The 22,377-nt window shown below is 43.3% G+C and overlaps 1 protein-coding gene across 1 annotated transcript in view; it reads right to left on the reverse strand.

Moving 5' to 3' along the window:
- LOC126335377 (uncharacterized) overlaps positions 1-22,377 on the reverse strand; it is a 353,904-nt gene that overhangs the window by 48,911 nt on the left and 282,616 nt on the right. Inside the window, exon 2 of the mRNA XM_049998592.1 lies at positions 6,865-7,341. Coding sequence (XP_049854549.1) covers positions 6,865-7,000 — 136 coding nt within the window. The 5' untranslated portion in view covers positions 7,001-7,341. The remainder of the gene's footprint in view (positions 1-6,864; positions 7,342-22,377) is intronic.

Raw genomic sequence — 22,377 nt, forward strand, 5'->3', positions numbered from 1 at the left:
CACGACGACGTAAGACTTACCAAAGCCTCGGCAATCTATTTTGCTCCGGGTGGAAGCTTACTGAGGCGATTAGAGGATGTTATGTCTACACCTATCTTATACTAACAGCAAGCGAACGGGAAAAAATGACCAAAATTTAGAAAATAGTGATTTTTTGAATATTTCGTCTGGCGTACCTGATTCCTGCAGTAATGTGATTCGCCTTGCGCGCAACATTTATCCGCTTTATCAGCTAAGGTCGCTTGTGTGTGCTTTAATTACACGCACTTAAATTTTTTAGGCGAAGTAAAGCGATTATTAATAATGAAGCTGAACATTATAGTTTTAACAAGTTCAATGTTTCACTGATTAGAAGCGTAATTTAAGCCTGATGATCTCCGTGACCATCTCTAAGCATCATATGCCACTACAAAAACTTTACTATCTTTTCCTGTTATCAGTGCATAAATAACAGACGAATCCACGATCCGGAGTACACCGACCTCTGCTGTCGAAATTCCGAGACTTCGAGATTAATACCATGACCGACTACCTCATTCTGTCTGAATTAATAGAATTCCCACCAATCTTACAAATTTCGAGATAGAAACACTTTACTCTTTCTGTACAAATTTTAATCCATCTCAGTTAACCGTACGTCACCTGTATTTTGGTGGGCTTTCCGACCTTTTAATACACTACGGATGTATCCAATGAGTCACTTAACTGCTTATTGCTGACGCCCCTCTAAACTCAGGTTCCAAAGATGATAGCAGTACTAAAATTCACCTGTCAGTGAGTTTTCAATATACCCCGCTGCAATAAGAAAATTAATGTTTAACAAGCGTACGTTAATTTTCCATTATAGTAAGAAATATAGCTGACAACCCGAACGTTTGTTCCAGCACAATGGAGCTTTACTAAGTACCTAGAGTCTGTACGCAGTTGCTCTCCTCCATCCTTCGAATTCACAACCAGTCAGCTGCAGGGGGCTTACAGTTTCACGTGAATTCAGAACCAAGGTGCAACCGTTTTATGTTAACGGGGGAAAGAAGTGACCTTTACTCTGTAGTATGGCCACCGAAGACAGACTACATTTCGTGTAAGAAAAATTTTACTTACGAAATCTTGCTTCGGATAATGGCATTTTATAACCAAATTTTCCGAAACATCTCACCACGCAGGGTCATAATGTGAATTCTAACAGAGGCGGTATTTCTTCAGTAAGCAAGTTAGTTGCCGTAACATACCTTCTCTGAAGAGAGAACTTGATACCAGATCCTTATCGTCCAGACAAATTTCCGTCTTCATGGACATACTCTAGCTGACCAGGCAAGCGAGGTCTTTCCTCGGAGAACTAAAATTAACATTTAGTTAACTGAATACAAGAACCGACGGTAGGGATTCCACGTCAAAGTTCTTTACCATACTGCAGACGACACGAATCTCTCTAGAAGAGTTCCCTCAGGCAGCATCCGAATGACAATACTTATGTTTATTTGGACGTCAAGTGTCATTTGTCTTAAAGGGGTATGGATCTCTACGTGACAAGAACACCGTCATCTATTCGGCGGTATCACCAGTTTGAAGGCGGGCGCGCTCTACACGTACTTTATTACGAAGTATGCACTACCGGTAGCATGGGTTAAGGTATGTTGTGAACATACGAGCATTGCAAGGAAGTAATTTTGTATATCTAGACAAAGAACAAAAGCTGTGACATGGGCTTCCTGCTTTTTAACGCTGTGTGCTACGGAAATGTGTTATGTTACCTATGGATCACGTCTTACAAAGACCTACTTAAACGTTAATAGCAAATGTGAAGCCCGTAGTTTAAACTCAGCTTTACAGTCTTGTAGCACTGTACAACGAATCTGGTGAAACGTGACGCACGTTTTAGTAATTGAAGTCGACCTGTAGGTATTTTGCATTAAACTGTACTTCGAAAAATCCAAGAGAGCTCACACAAGACGATGAAACGCAAATCCGTACTTGACTAAGCACTGTAGGGGCAAAATCAAGTAGTGCACTACTGGTCTTCATTTAGGGACTGCCTAAAAGTAGTCAGTGTTAATTCAAATGCATTTAACACTTTTCTAGACATTACAAGTAACGCTTTGATGAAAACCTTGTGTCCGCCTGAAGTGTATGCTACCATCTAAGTAAGTAGTTTATGCGAATATTCCCGCCTCGAAAGATGGATTTTTAATTATACTAATTTCGTCCGTATTTTATTATTTTCAGCGGATACAGCCTCTATGTTTAATACCTCAGTTAATGAAGGGATAAATGAATAACAAATCCCAAATAGACAGCTTCAAGTAGATGCTAGTATATTTACTGTAATTTTGTTTGTTGACAAAATCGCTGTTTCGTAAAACGTGATTGTGTCGAAAAATTACAAGTACATCGTCTTAAACGAAAAGCATTTTCCGAAAGAACTTGCCTTTGGTCGCTAATTTTTACTTCAGGGAATATGCTGCTATTTGGCATCTACGTCAAACCGTAGAATCACGGGCTGGCCTGTCAACTACCATGACGGAGGTATGTTGTGTAGCATTTTGCACGCTTCGCATTGACGGAAACGCTACTTTTAAGTTGTTTATTGGGGGGACGTTAGTCAAATTCCGTTTTTGAGTATTATTGCAGACAGCTTGGAATTAAACGCTGAATGTAAAGACGCAATCGTTGTGGAAAACAAAAAGGGTTACCTCTCCCTTATTATCCTGCAACTGCGTCAGTAAGTCACATAAATTTAACGCTTACACATTTTTAACTATTCCGCTCATACGACCAGACAATTTGTGCTGCCTTCCCAGCATCCTCTGCTACACGTTACGCAAAGTCAACAAGCGAGTCGCTGTCAACCGTCGAGTTGATGCCTTGAGCAGCAGCTGGAGAAGGCATGACGGAAATAGACGTAAGCAGAAACTGCGTTTGACGAACGCTCTGGCCGTGACCTCTGCAGCTTACACACACACACACACACACACACACACACACACACAGACAGACAGCATCGAAGCAAAGCAATGCGAGCGCAGCGTCTGCCCTGATACGCGTTGCTGCCTCAGGGTCCGTTATCACACCAGCGAGGCGTCACTGATGGCCGATAACGAGACCGACTCTCACTTATTTCACCACTGCGTGTCTAGCCTAGTTGCCAAATCATGCTCTGCCAGACCTTTGCGGCGAGCCCTTTGAGATTAAACCGTTGTTCAGTTCTCTTCTACCGAAGCACATTTACTGTCTCATTACTACGCGGACTCCGTTCTGAACTCTAAGTCAAGTCTTCTAGCGTGCGACTTAAAATAACAGTAAGTCGATTATTAACTGTCCGCTACTGAATCAATTTCATTTCTTTTCTCATTCTGTCTTCTGATTTGCTGACATCCCCAAGTCTATTGATTTATACCCGACAATCCGAACGAACGGTAAACTGCTGTACACAACCCAGTATGATTGTGTGCCCAACAGTATTTTTCCTCTATTCCTTGAAATTTCAGGTTCATTTCTTCAAGACTCAGTGGGTATCTATGGTAGGCAATGAAAATCTAAAGTCTATTCTTTAAATTCTGCAGATGAAAAAAGCTTTTTAAAAATGAAGTGACGCATGAAGTTGCTGTGTGTAACGTCTAGAAGCCTAGTTATTGGCACATAAGAGAAATGTATGAACTTTCAAATCTCTGGTTATGGCGTCACCAGTTACAGGAATTACAAACCTTCACAGACAGCAGTAGTTACGATGTTTTTGAATGCCTACCATCCATATAAAATGGATCAAATTCGATCTGGGTTTACAAAGGGCTATTATGTTTCACTTTAACAAACTTTACCACACTGAAAGGACATTACATAAGGCGGTCGGCGACAGGGAGACAGTTATGGCGGAAATACGGTAGCGTCCGATCCCTCCCGTCTGCTTTGACCCATGACGTCACAAATATGGCGGAAACGACCATAAACCACGATTCCGATATGGCGCAAATAAAGTCGGTACGTACACATTATTAGGACGAACATACATCGAAAAACACACTTTCCACAAAAAGCCTAATGACACTAACGGGACAAGCGCGGGAAATGGGGTGTTTTTAGGTGGGGGCAAACTAAATATAAAATTTAGACACCCACCCCACACAAAACGAAAAACCGACATCACAAAACTCCCCAAATACCATTACACAATATCATCTGGTATCTGACACTTCCCCTTACCTATATAACTCAACAGCAGCTCCCGATCCCATAAATTAGGATCAAACACTCCCCTTGGCCTATATAGCTCAAGAACATACACAGCCACACATTGGGATCGAACACTTCCCTTGACCTGGGCACTTAATTATCCGTCATCCATTCCTGAACAAAAACAACCGATTAATTTTACTAAAATTACCATACGATGTACAGCGAACACTACATTAACCTTCACACAAAATCGTTAAATCACAAACGAATTCCACTGCAAGCACAGCCGACACTAACAATTCTGGTTAATGAGCAAAAGCAAACTGAGCCCATTACACCACACAAACGAAAACCCTGAACATACCAACAGAGCACACCAAACCACAACACGACGACATCAAACACGCCACACCCACAAACCAAACTCCGCGCCGTCATTACGTCACGCGACAACACCCTTACGTCACGGGTCAAAGCCGACGCTGGGATCGGACGCTTATGTCAAACCGTTACGGTTCATAGTACTACACACCGACCAATGTATCTTACCAAACTTTACTGATTACCTCCAGTGTCAGTGGCTATCCTAAATTCGCGGAGGCAATGAAAAATAAAATACATTTAATGCGACAAAACTAGGCCCTCTGTTCAATAAGCAATGTCAAACTGAAGACAATCTTCTGCGGAAAATAGCGCAGTTTATTCCTCTACGCAATTTTGTGAAAATTAATGTATTTGCTATCAATATCTGGCCAACCACTGCCTCACACCCTCCCTCCCACCACTTAACAGCCACGTATGGTGCTAACAACGAAAAGGTATACTCAAGACATTTTAACTATTTTTCTGTATGTATGAACGCCTGAGGACCAGCAAAATATGATAAAGCGTTGCAAGATATTGAACATGAAACAAAAGTAGCAGAAAACATAAATAAGTACTTTATTGTTCCAAAATCACGGTCCCAAACGTAGCCGGTATAGCCACAAGTAACGTGAACTGCACTCCACATGTACGGCGTATTCATATTGTGTATTATGCAGACGAGAGTGGTAATTACACTGAAAATAAGTTAGTCAGCAAATCAAAGTGCAGCTTACATTATTTTCAATTAAATACCGTACTGAAAAAAGGAACGTAACTAGCTCTACAGCGGACTATTCCTATCATTAGACGATTGCAGGAAAGAGCTTTGTTTTGACATTAACATACGCTCAACATACAAATCATTTTACAGTAACTATTTCCTGACATGTCTGTTAGTAATTGTGGCCTGTTATGGTAACTTTGATGGTAGGTTTATGCCAGGCACGATAGTTTCTAAGCAGCGGCAATCCAGTCATATTCATTAAGTAGTCGATAACGACTATTTATGCAAATACCTTAGAATACTTTACATTCAAAATTAGAATACAGCTCGGTACAATATGATACTAGAACCATTGGAGAGTACTATCTGCTAATAGGTTATATCATTTTTGTAATCTGCAACAAAGAAGACACCGATTAGCCCAATTTCTTACGGGTCAGTATTAACTATATTTATCGAAAGCACGTTACAAAATTTAAGTAGGCCAGATTCTGTGTATCATTAGACGTGACAGTGAAATAGCTGCGGATTATTCATTTGCTACCAAACTAGCTATGTACGGAACCCGGCAGTTCCTTGTAAATTAAGTAACGGCATGAAAAGTACTGTAACGACTACTTTGGAGGAAAATTAACTGAAAAGCAGCTGATAACACTTTGCCTCTTTAATACTATTTAGCTGCAACATCGGAACGTCACTTTATGTAAACAAATCGAATACACCGATTAACGAGTCGATACTTAAATACGACGAACAGACCACTTAGTATCACATGTCCATGAGCCAAGAATCTTAAGCACATGTCGAGTTTATAAAATTTGAAGTCTAATTCTAGTGACAGAACAGGCGGTTCGTCTTTTTAAATCGTGCAGCGGTACCACTAGTACAACGGCAAACATTCACTCTGGACTAAATACATCTAGAACAATTCCGTATCTATCTCGAGCAAAAGAAATTTCGATACGCGCAATGGGTACTTGATTTTGGAAGCAACTAATATTGTACAAATGCCCGCCACTAGCAGCGTAAATGCACCGCGCGGCCCAGTCTGCCCACCACGGCAGCAGTCACGTTGGCAGCACTGCGGCAAGATGGCACCTGATTTCACAACGTGGAGCTGTTGCCGGGCGAACAGCATGGGTGCGCCGTTATCAACAAGAGACGCCGTCTGGCACTATCTAGCGATGCCTGATATCAGTAGCGCTGAACGCTCAATATTTTTTTTATCGCGACAGTGAACATGGAGTGGGACTGCGGAAGTATTTAACAAGAGGAATAAGTGGGAGAAAGCAAAATTAGAAGACAGTAACTACGTATTTCGCAAGGCCTGTAGTATAGTCTTAAGTAACATTGTCAACCATCTTAAAATGAAGTTTAATAAAACCGACGGTATTGTAGGGCACTCCTGTCGTATCTTCTACATAGAAGTGTGAACCCAACTTTCACACGAGCCGTCGAAAACTATTACAGTGTAATGCGTCATAGTACAGAAACTTAAAGTTGGTGTCGCTTGCGTATCGGCAGCGACAGCGTCACCTACTTTGCCCTCATCAGTGGAGAGTACCGCGAAGTATAGCTCGCAAAAAGCTGCGCCGCAGACTCACCTCTTTGCCCGAGCACCCTCTTCCGCAGCACGGCAGAGGGGGACTGCAGCCGGCGCAAGCGATTCCCGCCGCGGCCGGTGCCTCTGGCTGCGCTGTCGGAGGGCGCCACGCGACGGCCGGGAGGAGTGCTGCGCATGGCGGAGAGGGCGCTGCGAGTGAGATCTGTCGCTGAGGTGTCCTTGAGCTGCGCTGCAAACCCTGTCGTAACTGGCGGTGGACTGATGACTGATGGCGCGGACACCGTTTGCCGACGAGAAACACCCCGTGCGTTCACGCGTGGCGCGAGATCCGGCGGTTCGCCGAACCGGCGACGCCAGCGACACCACCCCGTTTCGGGAAACGGCGAATCGCGTCCCGACACCTGTTGCGCAGCTCCGCCCTCGCTAATTCCTTCCACCGCAGGCGAGATTTGTTACTGCCGCAAGGATTCCGGACTCAAAGCCGAGCGAACAGTCTTGACCCCTTATTTTTATTACCCTGCCAAAATTCAAGTACAAACTTTTATGAAATATGTCATAAACTACACTATCAAAGCTTTTACAAAGCGCCTTTCATAAAAGACGTTTGACAAAGTTTTTTTTTTTTTTATTTTATTTTTTTTTTTTTTTTTACACAGCGTAATAAAGGCCTTAATTCCCTGACCACCATTCACAAAATAATTTTACGTCAAATCACACGATAAAACATTCTTCAAATTTTGCTGTCAGTTTGCGACCTCTCAATAAAATATTTTATGCACTATTTAAATAATTTCAAATCAGCCTTAAACACATTTCGCCACATCCAGCCCTCTAGTCGAAACACCAACTTATTTTATAACTCAGGAATATAAATGAATATGCAATGAAAATAGATGGATACTTAAAGGAGATACTCATGCTGATAGTATCATAAATTTGTGTTTCTGTCGAGGATTTCATAGTTATGGCACTATTTACGCAAAATTAACTAAATTGTTTATAACATACTACTCTAACTTGAAAAAGTGATATGTTCATGTGATTGCTGGTATCACCCGCTTTCATTTAGCGTCTCGTAAGTGTAAATAACGTAATGGGCTTAATTGTTACAATTTGTATAAGTAATAAAATAAGAAATGTTAATAATTTTTTTTAAATTGTTGTAGTTACAAACATCAATCGCTTTCCAATATGCTCGTCCCGTTGAGAAGGTTCCAAAGCTGCCATTAGTTTTTTCCTAGCATGCGTGGAAGGCATTTTACGTACCTTCCGTGATATTATGCTAAGTGGCAATATTTCAAGCGGCAGGACTCCTCCATCTTAGCTCATCCAGAGGCGCGACCACGCTGCCGGAACGCGCACGTGGTCCCATCTTTCCGCCCGGGGAAAACCCAGCCACCCCTCTCTCCGGCGCCCCGTCCACTGCAGCTCGGCTGGCGACAGTCCAAAGGGCAGTAACTGCCAACTGTTGGCCGCCCCAACAAATATTCGCACCGGCCTATTGCCGTCCCGTCGGAATCAAATCTCTCTGCGTAGCGTCACATCTGGCCCCACTTCAGTGCACTGACGACACTTAAACGCTTTAAGCATACGGAGCCGAGGGTTCCATACAATTTGTTATTGTTGTTGTGGTCTTCAATCCTGAGACTGGTTTGATGCAGCTCTCCATGCTACTCTATTCTTTGCAAGCTTCTTCATCTCCCAGTAACTAATGCAACCTACATTCTTCTGAATCTGCTTAGTGTAGTCATCTCTTTTGGTCTCCCTCTACGATTTTTACCCTCCATGCTGCCCTCCAATACGAAATTGGTGATCCCTTGATGCCTCAGAACATGTCCTACCAACCGATCCCTTCTTCTAGTCAAGTTGTGCCACAAACTTCTCTTCTCCCCATTCCGATTCAATACTTCCTTATTAGTTATGTGATCCACCCATCTAATCTTCAGCATTCTTCTGTAGCACCACATTTCGAAAGCTTCTATTCTCTTCTTGTCCAAACTATTTATCGTCCATGATTCACTTCCATACATGGATACACTCCAAACAAATACTTTCAGAAATGACTTCCTGACACTTAAATCTATACTCGATGTTAGCAAATGTCTCTTTTTCAGAAACGCTTTAAGTGCCATTGCCAGTCTACATTTTATGTCCTCTCTACTTCCACCATCATCAGTTCTTTTGCTACCCAAATAGCAAAATACATTTACTACTTTAAGTGTCTCATTTCCTAATCTAATTCCCTCAGCATCACCCGACTTCATTCAACTGCATTCCATTATCCTCATTTTGCTTTTCTTGATGTCCATCTTATATCCTCCTTTCAAGAAACTGTCCATTCTGTTCAACTGCTCTTCCAAGTCCTTTGCTGTGTCTGACAGAATTACAGTGTCATCGGCGAACCTCAAAGTTTTTATTTCTTCTCCATAGATTTTAATACCTACTCCGAATTTTTCTTTTGTTTCCTTCACTGCTTGCTCAATATACAGATTGAATAACATCGAGGAGAGACTACAACCCTGTCTCACACCCTTCCCAACCACTACTTCCCTTTCATGCCTATCGACTCTTATAACTGCCATCTGGTTTCTGTTCAAATTGTAAATAGCCTTCCGTTTCCTGTATTTTACCCCTGACACCTTCAGAATTTGAAAGAGAGTATTCCAGTCAACATTGTCAAAAGCCATCCCTGCTGAGTCATTTTGCACTTCCTGTCGATCTCATTTTTGAGACGTTTGTATTCCTTTTTGCCTGCTTCATTTACTGCATTTTTATATTTTCTCCATTCATAAATTAAATTCAATATTTCTTATGTTACCCAAGGATTTCTACTAGCTCTCTTCTTTTTACCTACTTTATCCTCTGCTGCCTTCACTATTTCATCCCTCAAAGGTACACATTCTTCTTTTACTGTATTTCCTTGCCCCGTTCTTTTCAATCGTTTCCTAATGCTCTCCCTGAAACTCTCTACAACCACTGATTCTTTCAGTTTATCCAGGTCCCATCTCCTTAAATTCCCACCTTTTTGCAGTTTCTTCAGTTTTAATCTACAGTTCATACCCAACAGATTGTGGTCAGAGTCCACATCTGACCCTGGAAATGTCTTACAATTTAAACCTGGTTCCTAAATCTATATCTTACCATTATATAATCTGTCTGAAAGCTTCCAGTATCGCCAGGTCTGTTCCATGTATACAACGTTCTATCTTGATTCTCAAACCAAACGTCAACTATGATTAAGTTATGCTCTGTGCAAAATTCTACCAGGTGGCTTCCTCTTACATTCTTTACCCCCATTCCATATTCAGCTACTACTTTTCCTTCTCTTCCTTTTCCTGCTATCGAATTGTAGTCACCTATGACTATTAAATTTTCGTCTCCCTTCACTACCTGAGTAATTTATTTTATCTCATCATACATTTCATCAATCTCTTCGTCATCTGCGGAGCTAGTTGCCATATAAACTTGTACTACTGTGGTAGGCGTGGGCTTCGTGCCTATCTTGGCTACAAGCTATAAATAGCATCCATGATAACATCAGATTCACGATGGAAGTAGAGATAGGTGGTGCCCTGCCTTTTCTAGACGTCCTCGCCCGCTGGAAAGAAAATGGGCGTCTCAGCTACAGTATTTACAGGAAACCCACTACTCAGACCGATACTCCACTCTTCGCGGAAAAGTTCTGTTCTGAGGACGTTGGTGCATCGAGCGGCAGCCGTTTCAGACGCTGAAAGCATTCCGAAGAAACTGAGCCACTTACGGAAAGTCTTCAAAGAAAACGGCTACAAAAACGGCCAGAATTCGCCGAAGAAACATAAGAATTAGTCCTCCTAGGCGGGCACGAAGAAGCTTGCGTTCTTGCCGTTCTGTGGCTCAATAACAGGAAAGATTATCCGGCTTCAAAAGAAGCGTAAAATCGATACGGTTTTTAGGGCACTGCATAAAATACGGCAGCTAATGAGGCCTGCCGAGACGATGTTGGACTCGGAAAGCCTGAAAAAAAGTGTGTGAATTCCTAAACGATCCAACTGGTGATGTCATCGGTCCCTAGACTTACACACTACTCAAACTAGGTTCAAAAATTGCTCTCAGCACGATGGGACCTAACAGCTATGGTCATCAGTCCCCTAGAACTTAGAACTACTTAAACCTAACTAACCTAAGGAGAACACACAACACCCAGCCATCACGAGGCAGAGAAAATCCCTGACCCCGCCGGGAATTTTTTTTTTTTTTTGAGTAATCAATAAAAAATTTATAGGCACAATGTAAAGGAAATCATTTAAAAATATATAATAATAATAATGAGTAGTTGGCACTTTCCACTAAGTAATGCTTGTTTCCTAGTCAGTATAGTACAAATAATGGAACAAAAGTTAATTTAAAAAAACTGGCAGTACTACTGTGCATACTTTTGACACTGTTTTGGCTGCGAGCATGACAGATGTTTGGTGAGAAGCACTTTGTATCGCTGATTTCACTAAGAAGAAACACTTTATACTGCTACACTTCACTATTTGATGCGAGAAGAGAAAGCACTTTATGTTTTGTGTTGCGCTTGTCCACTGTCACTGCACACGTTATTATTGTGGTGAGGTGACCGGTGGCGGTGCTGAGGGTCACAGGCTGGGGAGGACTCTGGCGACTGCTGTCTGCAGTGGAATCTGCAGGAAGTTTTTGAAGTTCTCGTGGTATCGCCTGTGCTGCTGGGCCGTCTTGTTCTCCTCCCAGAGGTCCACCAGGAAGGCCGGCCAGCTGGTCGGTCTGCCTCCGCGCTACGATTGGCGTGTGCCGTCATGGCGGGGATAAAGGGAGTCGCCAGTCGCTTGGGCCGTGGAAATGGGTTGCAGTCTGGCGCGGTGATTGCTTCCACTGTGATGCTTCCCAGCGCCGTTCTGTTGATGTGGGCCACCATCTGCTGGCACGCTTCCCAGATGTTGACGGCATGCCCGCACGTGAATCGATGCTCGAGGGTGTCAGTCATGCCGACATACGTCACACTTGTCACTTGCGACGAGTTTTATCTCCGCCGGTCTTTGGTTGGTTGGTACCGTTCTGTTAATTATTTTTTACCATGTCTCCTCCGCATGTTTGGGGATGCCGGGCGCGGGAAGCGAGAACGCTACCGCACGACCACGAGCTGCGGACAACTTACGCTAGGGACAACACACACACACACACCCATGTCTGAGGGAGGACTCGAACCTCCAGCGGGAGGGGCCGCGCATCAGAACACCAGTAGTATATAAAATATCGTGTGGATGTGGAGAGTTTCATATCTTACTATTGAACAGCGTCGTGTGGAACACGAGAGATGTTTTCGCCTATCGTATCCTGAGAAATCAGCGGTGGCAGAACGTGCTTAAGAAAACGGACACCGTATTGAATTCGCCGAGACATCTGATAGTATGTGGACTACTGACTTTTGGGACAGTGTTAAAAAAGAAGCGATGGAGTTAAAAATTTCTGACAACACGCTCAATAAAGACGGCAGCCTGCAGCTAAGCACAGTTTGGAACCCGGCCATCGGAAAGTTGAAGCGGGCGCGGCAGCGCGAAATGAAAACATTACCATATATGGCGCTAGTGACGTCACTGATGACAGCGCGGCTCTATAAGGACGTCAGCAGCAGTCGTTCGATAGTCACCACTTGACAATGGCGGAGGAGAACTCGGCCGAAACCTCGTATATTGTAAACCATTGGACGTGGCTGGAAGACCGAGAAAATTTTATCATGAAATTACAATGAAATGAACACCCTTAGCTGCTTACAGGCGTTGACATACCTCAACGGGGACAGATGAAAATGTGTACCCCGACCGGGACTCGAACCCGAGATCTCCTGCTTACATGGCAGACGCTCTATCCATCTGAACCACCGAGGACACAGAGGACAGCGCGACTGCAGGGATTCATCTCTGGCATGTCTGACATGTCCGAAAGAACAGATACCATCTTAGTATACACAAAATTTTATCAGGTGGATAACAAATGCCAAAAAAAAAAATATTTTTTGTGTTATATGATGATGACTTAACAGTTTTAGGATTTTTTCCGTTACTTGTACAGTGAAACTTGCTTCTTGCAAATTTCAAGTTTCTAAATCAACGGGAAGTGCCCTACAGGTTCTGTTGAGTGAGCTTGCGCATATCAGAAAATTTGGGATAAATATCTTTCGACTTCTTTGACGTAGAAGCTTGAATTTTTTTTACATGGCCAAGGGGTCATAGACCTTAGTATGTAGCATAAATTTCGGAATCATTGGTCTACCCGTCCCTGAGATAAAGTGTTTCTTAACAGTCGAACAGACACACAGACAGACAACGAAATGATCCTCATAAGGCTTCCGTTTTTGCCGATTCAGGTACAGAACCTTAAAAAAGAACAGAACTTGCGTTTGGAACTTCCACATTTAAAATTTATTTTTATTTTTATTGGAATTAGTTTATATATTGAGGTGGCCCATGATAACATATAACACGGAAAATATAAAAACCATCTTACTATAGTAATAGCTTACTTTACTGTCACATTGTTGTTATTCGCCTGCGACGACTGATACAGTCGCACAGTTCCGTGAACAGAGCTCACAGTGCTGTTATAGAGTTTTGATACATTTCTAGAGTTATTTCTTGTTGGTGTCGAACTGGGGAAAAATAAGTTTATGCACGACATGACTAAAAGAAGGGATAGGAGTTTAAGACACAACATCGCAGAGTTGTCAGTTTAGTAATGGAAGTAAGTGTTGGGGACAAAAATTGTAGAGGGCTACCAAGGTTTCAGTACAGTAAACAAGGTCAAATGTATGTAAGTTGCGGTAGTTAGGCAGAGATGAGGAGTCTTGCAGAGGATAGACTAACATGGAGAGCTGCATCAAACCATATTAGAACACAAGAGCACAACAACTACAAAAATTATATTAAAGAAAGTGCGGTTGTTTATTAGTCCTCTGTTTCTCCCGCTAAATCGCTCAAGGTGATCGCGTGGCATCAATAAAGTCACGAGTCAATACGCTGTCTTGTCAGACGCTATTGATCTTAAGACGTCTTGTGCATTTCCCACATTATCTTACTGCCGAAGAAAGATCTCTGAAAACATCCCCCCCCCCCCCCTCCCGGCTTCATGAGCGGAAGATATCGCATCTGGTGATAGGAAGTAAACAAATAAATAAAAAAATTGTGGCTTCTGTTTTTGCTGAAATCATTATACGAGAGAACTCGACAATCCGCGAAACCGAACTCTCTCCAGACCGTGAAAATTCCGTTGACATTTATTTACAAGTCTTACGGTGTTTACCAAATGAGGTGTCTTCGTTTGACCGGATGCCACTGGGAATTTGAGGTGAGGGACCGCTGGGGTCTGAGAAGTGAATGTTGACTGAATGCAGACCAGCTGTCCACTGAGAAATTCAGCAATTTACGCAAGCACAAAATATTTACGCCTACGACAGTAAGATGGCCACAGTACTAAAACGAAGACATATTTTATTTAAAAAAGTTGTGCTGCTGTCGCATAAGCCTAATCCTTGATAGCCTGTGCGTAAATCCGGCCCCGATGCGAAACGATCTTTTGCACTTGTGCCTTTCTCGTCGTACTGGTCGTGACAAACCGGTTGAATCACTTTTTGACTCCACGTCACTCCTGTCGAAACGAAACTGCGGTTGACATTCAGGTCTGCACCAGAGATTTGCCACAGTTAACAGAGCAGTAGCGGACGTGTTCGTGCAATCTCCACATTCTATAGCACTCCCACCCTGCTTCCGTGGCCATACCACGGCTTCACTGCAAGCTCGACAGATTAAGAAGAAAAACAGACGCAGCAGCCGCGAAAAAAGAGTTGCGTTACGTAAGTTCTTAGTTATTTGTTCCGTTACCAGAACATTGTTCTAAGATTTTGAACTGCAGAAACTCTGTGGTTGAACTCAGCGTGTCTCCTGACAGTTTGATGGGCACAGCAGTGGAAGATATATATTGAGTGCCGGTCCATAGGTTGCTTTTCCAAGTTGTGTCTGGCCCCTGAAGCGTGCGGACAGTCCTTGTGCAACCCATTATCTCGTGTTTGCACGTTTCCTGTGTTTGTACACGCGGCCGGGACACGGAAAGCTGGCTTCACCACTGTGCAGCTCTCTCAGATGAGTCACAGCTGTTGTGGCAGTTTCAAAGCTCAGCAACGCCGACAGCTGATCATCTGGGCAACTCGTCTTCCACATACCGCCAGTAATAGTTCAGTCCGAAGTTAATTTTCAGTCATATTATAGACAACATCTGTTGCTACCTTGTTAATGCCTATTTGTATTTGTAAAAATACAGGGTGTTTCAAAAATAACCGGTATATTTGAAACGGCAATAAAAACTGAACCAGTAGCGATAGATATACACCGTTTGTTGCAATATGCTTGCGACAACAGTACATTTTAAGGCGGACAAACTTTCGAAATTACAGTAGTTACAATTTTCAACAACAGATGGCGCTGCAAGTGATGTGAAAGATATAGAAGACAACGCAGTCTGTGGGTGCGCCATTCTGTACGTCATCTTTTGCTGTAAGCGTGTGCTGTTCACAACGTGCAAGTGTGCTGTGGACAACATGGTTTATTCCTTAGAACAGGGGATTTTTCTGGTGTTGGAATTCCACCGCCTAGAACACAGTGTTGTTGCAACAAGACGAAGTTTTCAACGGAGGTTTAATGTAACCAAAGGACCGAAAAGCGATACAATAAAGGATCTCTTTGGAAAATTTCAACGGACTGGGAACGTGACGGATGAACGTGCTGGAAAGGTAGGGCGACTGCGTAAGGCAACCACAGAGGGCAACGCGAAGCTAGTGCAGCAGGTGATCCAACTGCGGCCTCGGGTTTCCGTTCGCCGTGTTGCAGCTGCGGTCCAAATGACGGCAACGTCCACGTATCGTCTCATGCGCCAGAGTTTACACCTCTATCCACACAAAATTCAAACGCGGCAACCCCTCATCGCCGCTACCATTGCTGCACGAGAGACATTCGCTAACGATATAGTGCACAGGATTGATGACTGCGATATGCATGTGGGCAGAATTTGGTTTACTGATGAAGCTTATTTTTACCTGGACGGCTTCGTCAATAAACAGAACTGGCGCATATGGGGAACCGAAAAGCCCCATGTTGCCGTCCCATCGTCCCTGCATCCTCAAATAGTACTGGTCTGGGCCGCCATTTCTTCCAAAGGAATCATTGGCCCATTTTTCAGATCCGAAACGATTACTGCATCACGCTATCTGGACATTCTTCGTGAATTTGTGGCGGTACAAACTGCCTTAGACGACACTGCCAACACCTCGTGGTTTATGCAAGATGGTGCCCGGCCACATCGCACTGCCGACGTCTTTAATTTCCTGAATGAATATTTCGATGATCGTGTGATTGCTTTGGGCTATCCGAAACATACAGGAGGCGGCGTGGATTGGCCTCCCTATTCGCCAGACATGAACCCCTGTGACTTCTGTCTGTGGGGACACTTGAAAGACCAGGTGTACCGCCAGAATCCAGAAACAATGGAACAGCTGAAGCAGTACATCTCATCTGCATGTGAAGCCATTCCACCAGACACGTTGTCAAAGGCTTCGGGTAATTTCATTCAGAGACTACGCCATATTATTGCTACGCATGGTGGATATGTGGAAAATATCGTACTATAGAGTTTCCCAGACCGCAGCGCCATCTGTTGTTGACAATTGTAACTACTGTAATTTCGAAAGCTTGTCTGCCTGAAAATGTACTGTTCTCCCAAGTATATTGCAACAAACGGTGTGTTTCTATCGCTGCTCGTTTAGTTTGTATTGCCGTTTCAAATATACCGGTCATTTTTGAAACACCCTGTAAGTTTTTATGTTTTCGTACCGAACCAAATGGCATAAGTGGTTAAGACAAAGGATTTATATTCGAGCCCGTTATTTTTCTCTTTTTTCCCCAGCCCCGACTTCCGCTCATCTGACAGTCTTTTCAACCGAATGTTGACGCAAAATGTCTAGATTTGCGGGAAGCTTTTGACACCGTTCCTCACCAGCGACTTCTAATCAAGCTGCGGGCCTATGGGGTATCGTCTCAGTTGTGCGACTGAATTCGTGATTTCCTGTCAGGAAGGTCGCAGTTCGTAGTAATAGACGGCAAATCATCGAGTAAAACTGAAGTGATATCAGGTGTTCCCCAGGGAAGCGTCCTCGGACCTCTGCTGTTCCTGATCTACATAAATGACATGGGTGACAATCTGAGCAGTTCTCTTAGGTTGTTTGCACATGATGCTGAAATTTACCGTCTAGTAAGGTCATCCGAAGTGCAATATCAGTTGCAAAGCGATTTAGAAAAGATTGCTGTATGGTGTGGCAGGTGGCAGTTGACGCAAAATAACGAAAAGTGTGAGGAGATCCACATGACTTCCAAAAGAAATCCGTTGGAATTCGATTACTCCATGAATAGTACAATTCTCAAGGCTGTCAATTCAACTAAATACCTGGGTGTTAAAATTACGAACAACTTCAGTTGGAAAAACCACATAGATAATATTGTGGGGAAGGCGAGCCAAAGGTTGCGTTTCATTGGCAGGACACTTAGAAGATGCAACAAGTCCACTAAAGAGACAGCTTACACTACACTCGTTCGTCCTCTGTTAGAATATTGCTGCGCAGTGTGGGATCCTTACCAGGTGGGATTGACGGAGGATATCGAAAGGGTGCAAAAAAGGGCAGCTCGTTTTGTATTATCACGTAATAGGGGAGAGAGTGTGGCAGATATGATACACGAGTTGGGATGGAAGTCATTAAAGCATAGACGTTTTTCGTCGCGGCGAGATCTATTTACGAAATTTCAGTCACCAACTTTCTCTTCCGAATGCGAAAATATTTTGTTGAGTGCAACCTACATAGATAGGAATGATCATCAAAATAAAATAAGAGAAATCAGAGCTCGAACAGAAAGGTTTAGGTGTTCGTTTTTCCCGCACGCTTTTTGGGGAGTTGAATGGTAGAGAGATAGTATGATTGTGGTTCGATGAACCCTCTGCCAAACACTAAAATGTGAACTGCGGAGTAATCATGTAGATGTACACTATAATACTCATTTTCCTTCCTTCGTGTGTCCTACCTGCAAATCGTTATCTACATTACATGAGGTAGTAGAAGAAATCCAGAACTGCTCAGTCCTGAGACAGGAATACACATTTCTATTTTGTTACTTTGTGAGTTAATATACATACTCATAGCTACTTTAGTGCCCAAATGAATACAAAACCTCGGGTTACTTCCAGCGGTAACAACAGGGGGCTGTGGCAGCGTCTTAGGCAACGGTCAAATGACTTGGAGGTGTGTGGTTACTTTCACCTTCTCTTTGTTGTGATTAAGGCAGATTTCAACGTAGCGATTTCAAAAGCCTGTGACCGAGTTTTTTTCGTTCATTGTCGAATTTACAAATACATACATACCATGCAAGCCACCATAAGGTGCGCGGTGGAGAGTATCTTCAACCACTACTAGCCATTTCCTTTCCTGTTCCACCCGAAATAGAGCGAGAGGAAAACGACTGTCTATACGCCTCAGTACGAGTCCTAATTTCTCTTACCTGCGTGGTCTTTACGCGAAATGTACGTTGGCGGCAGTAGAATGGTTCTGCAGTCAGCTTCAAATGACGGTTCTCTAAATTTTCACAAGAGTGTTCTTCGAAAAGTAGATCGCCTCCCCTAGAGTTGAGTTCCCGAAGCATCTCCGTAGTAGTTGCTTGTTGATCGAACCTCTCGCTAACAAATCTAGCACCCCGCCTCTGAATTGCTTCGATGTCTTCCTTTAATCCGATGTGATGAGGATGCCAAACACTCGAGTAGAGCTCAAACATGGGCCGCACTGGTGTTCTGTATGCGGTCTCTACGTATGAACCACATTGCCCTAAAATTCTCCCGATAAACCGAATTCGACCACACGCCTTCCCTACTACAAACATGCTCATTCCGTTTCATATCGCTCTGCAACGGTACGCCTAGATATTTAACAGACGTGGGTATGTGAAGCAGCGCTACTACTACTAATGCTACATTCGAATATTACAGGATTGTTTCTTCTATTCATCCGCATTAACACACAATTTTCTGCGCTTAGAGTTGGCTACCACTCGTCACATCAGCTTGAACTTTTGTATAAGTCGTCTTGAATCCTCCTGCAATCACTCAACGACTACGTCGCCCCGTACTCCACTTCAACATCAGCAAACAGCTGCACATTGTTGTTCACCCTGTGTGTCGGATCATCTATGTACGAAGAGAATACGAACGGTCATCCCACACTTCCCTGGGGCACTCCTGACGATACCCTTGCCTGAAGAACACTCGCCGTCGAGGCCAACGTACTGGCTTCTATTACTTATAGGGTGTTTCAAAAATGACCGGTATATTTTAAACGGCAATACAAACTAAACGAGCAGCGATAGAAATACACCGTTGTTGCAATATGCTTGGGACAACAGTACATTTTCAGGCAGACAAATTTTCGAAATTACAGTAGTTACAATTGTCAACAACAGATGGCGCTGCGGTCTGGGAAACTCTATAGTACGATATTTTCCACATATCCACAATGCGTAGCAATAATATGGCGTAGTCTCTGAATGAAATTACCCGAAGCCTTTGACAACGTGTCTGGTGGAATGGCTTCACATGCAGATGAGATGTACTGCTTCAGCTGTTCCATTGTTTCTGGATTCTGGCGGTACACCTGGTCTTTCAAGTGTCCCCACAGACAGAAGTCACAGGGGTTCATGTCTGGCGAATAGGGAGGCCAATCCACGCCACCTCCTGTATGTTTCGGATAGCCCAAAGCAATCACACGTTCATCGAAATATTCATTCAGCAAATTAAAGACGTCGGCCGTGCGATGTGGCCGGGCACCATCTTGCATAAACCACGAGGTGTTGGCAGTGTCGTCTAAGGCAGTTTGTACCGCCACAAATTCACGAAGAATGTCCAGATAGCGTGATGCAGTAATCGTTTCGGATCTGAAAAATGGGCCAATGATTCCTTTGGAAGAAATGGCGGCCCAGACCAGTACTATTTGAGGATGCAGGGACGATGGGACTGCAACATGGGGCTTTTCGGTTCCCCATATGCGCCAGTTCTGTTTATCGACGAAGCCGTCCAGGTAAAAATAAGCTCCGTCAGTAAACCAAATGCTGCCCACATGCATATCACCGCCATCAATCCTGTGCACTATATCGTTAGCGAATGTCTCTCGTGCAGCAATGGTAGCGGCGCTGAGGGGTTGCCGCGTTTGAATTTTGATGGATAGAGGTGTAAACTCTGGCGCATGAGACGATACGTGGACGTTGCCGTCATTTGGACCGCAGCTGTAACACGGCGAACGGAAACCCGAGGCCGCAGTTGGATCACCTGCTGCACTAGCTGCGCGTTGCCCTCTGTGGTTGCCTTACGCAGTCGCCCTACCTTTCCAGCACGTTCATCCGTCACGTTCCCAGTCTGTTGAAATTTTTCAAACAGATCCTTTATTGTATCGCTTTTCGGTCCTTTGGTTACATTAAACCTCCGTTGAAAACTTCCTCTTTTTGCAACAACACTGTGTTCTAGGCGGTGGAATTCCAACACCAGAAAAATCCTCTGTTCTAAGGAATAAACCATGTTGTCCACAGCACACTTGCACGTTGTGAACAGCACACGCTTACAGCAAAAAGACGACGTAAGGATGGCGCACCCACAGACTGCGTTGTCTTCTATATCTTTCACATCACTTGCAGCGCCATCTGTTGTTGAAAATTGTAACTACTGTAATTTCGAAAGTTTGTCCACCTGAAAATGTACTGTTGTCGCAAGCATATTCCAACAAACGGTGTATTTCTATCGCTGCTGGTTTAGTTTTTATTGCCGTTTCAAATATACCGGTCATTTTTGAAACACCCTGTAAGAAGTCTTCTAGCCATTCACATATCAGGAAAGCTATTCCGTCTGCTCGTACCTTCGTTAACAATTTTCGTTGGGGCACTGTGCCAAACACTTTTCGGAAATCTGGGAATATGGAATCTGTCTGTTCCTATGAACTCTTTCCCTGTGTATAATGACAAGATTGTAAGCTTCCATGTCATTTCATGAGATTCTGTACGACTGAAATTTTATCTTCGTCTATGCTTTTGATCACAAGTGTCATTTCACTCTGTGAACGACTGCACGTTCTCTTAACACCTGAGACAAAAGACGGTGAAGCGATAGCAAACATCTCCTAGCCCACGATAAGGTCGCACACAGTATCGAACTTATTCTGCGGGTGCTGAGTGACAAACTACAACTATGAAATGAGTATGTAAATGATGTTAGGATCTCTTTCAGGCATAAAGTAATTGAGGAGGAACAGGGAGAGGATTGTAATCAACGACTTCATTGAATCTGTACATTGTCCAAGCAGCAAAGAAAACCAAATAGAAATTTGGAAAGAGAATTAAATTTCAGTAAGAAGAAAATAGAACAATGACGTTTGCCGAATGGGACTGTAATTCTGTCAGATACCACAATGAACTTGCAAGATCAGTTGAATGAAATGGAATAGTATCGTGAAAAGAGGTTATAAGATAAAGAAATATCAACAGAATTAATTAAGTAAAGTGATTCCGAGGGAACTAGATTAGGAAACGAGACACTAAAATTAGTAGATGAGTTCTGCTTTCCAGGCAGTAAAATAACTAACGATGGTCGAGATCGGGAGGATATAAAAGTTAGGCTGGCATCAGCAAGAAAGGCATATATGAAACGCATAAATTTGTTAACAATGAGTATAAAGTAAAGTGTCAGAACGCGTTTTATGGGATTATTTGCCTGGAGTGTAGCAATGTACGAGTGGAATGTGGCCAACGAATTGTTCAGTCAGGAATAGAATAAAAGCTTTTGCAGTGTTACACTACAGATGAATGGTGAAGACTAGATGGATAGGCAGGATAACTTATGATGAGGTACTGAATGGAATTTGGTAGGAAATAAACTTGTGACAAAATTTGACTAATGGAAGGGATCAGTTGATAGCACACTCCGTGAGACATCCAGGAATTGCCAAGATGGCAATGAAGGGAAGTTTTTTTTTGGGAAGGGGGGGGGGGGGAGGATAAAATTTTTAGAGCGAGGCCACTGCTTGATTACAGTAACCAGTTTTAAATAGGTATAGGTTGGAGTAGTTCTGCAGAGCCTGTCTTGGAGAGCTGCACCAAGTGAGTTTTCGGGAGAAACACTGCAGAAATAACATATCGCAGCCTGAAAAAAACCACGCAAGTTATGTAATTAGCTTCACGTTAATAAGCGAGTTTTTCTGCTGACTGATTGACTGGGGTGAAATATTACTTTGCTGTCGACACTTCATTGTTATGGAGAAGATTTGCCTTTGCCTTTTTCCGACGTGCCACTTCAATGTGGTGTATTGCTGAAAACATTGATAAATGTAGCGTTCTTCTTGGACTTCAACGGAGAGGTACTGTATGGAAGACAGCGAAACTGTGTGTTATGCCTCTCGAAGACCACAAAACGACCGCTTATGACACCATCCGCT

The sequence above is a fragment of the Schistocerca gregaria genome, chromosome 2 (genome assembly GCF_023897955.1).
Source record: "Schistocerca gregaria isolate iqSchGreg1 chromosome 2, iqSchGreg1.2, whole genome shotgun sequence".
Lineage (NCBI taxonomy): Eukaryota > Metazoa > Arthropoda > Insecta > Orthoptera > Acrididae > Schistocerca > Schistocerca gregaria.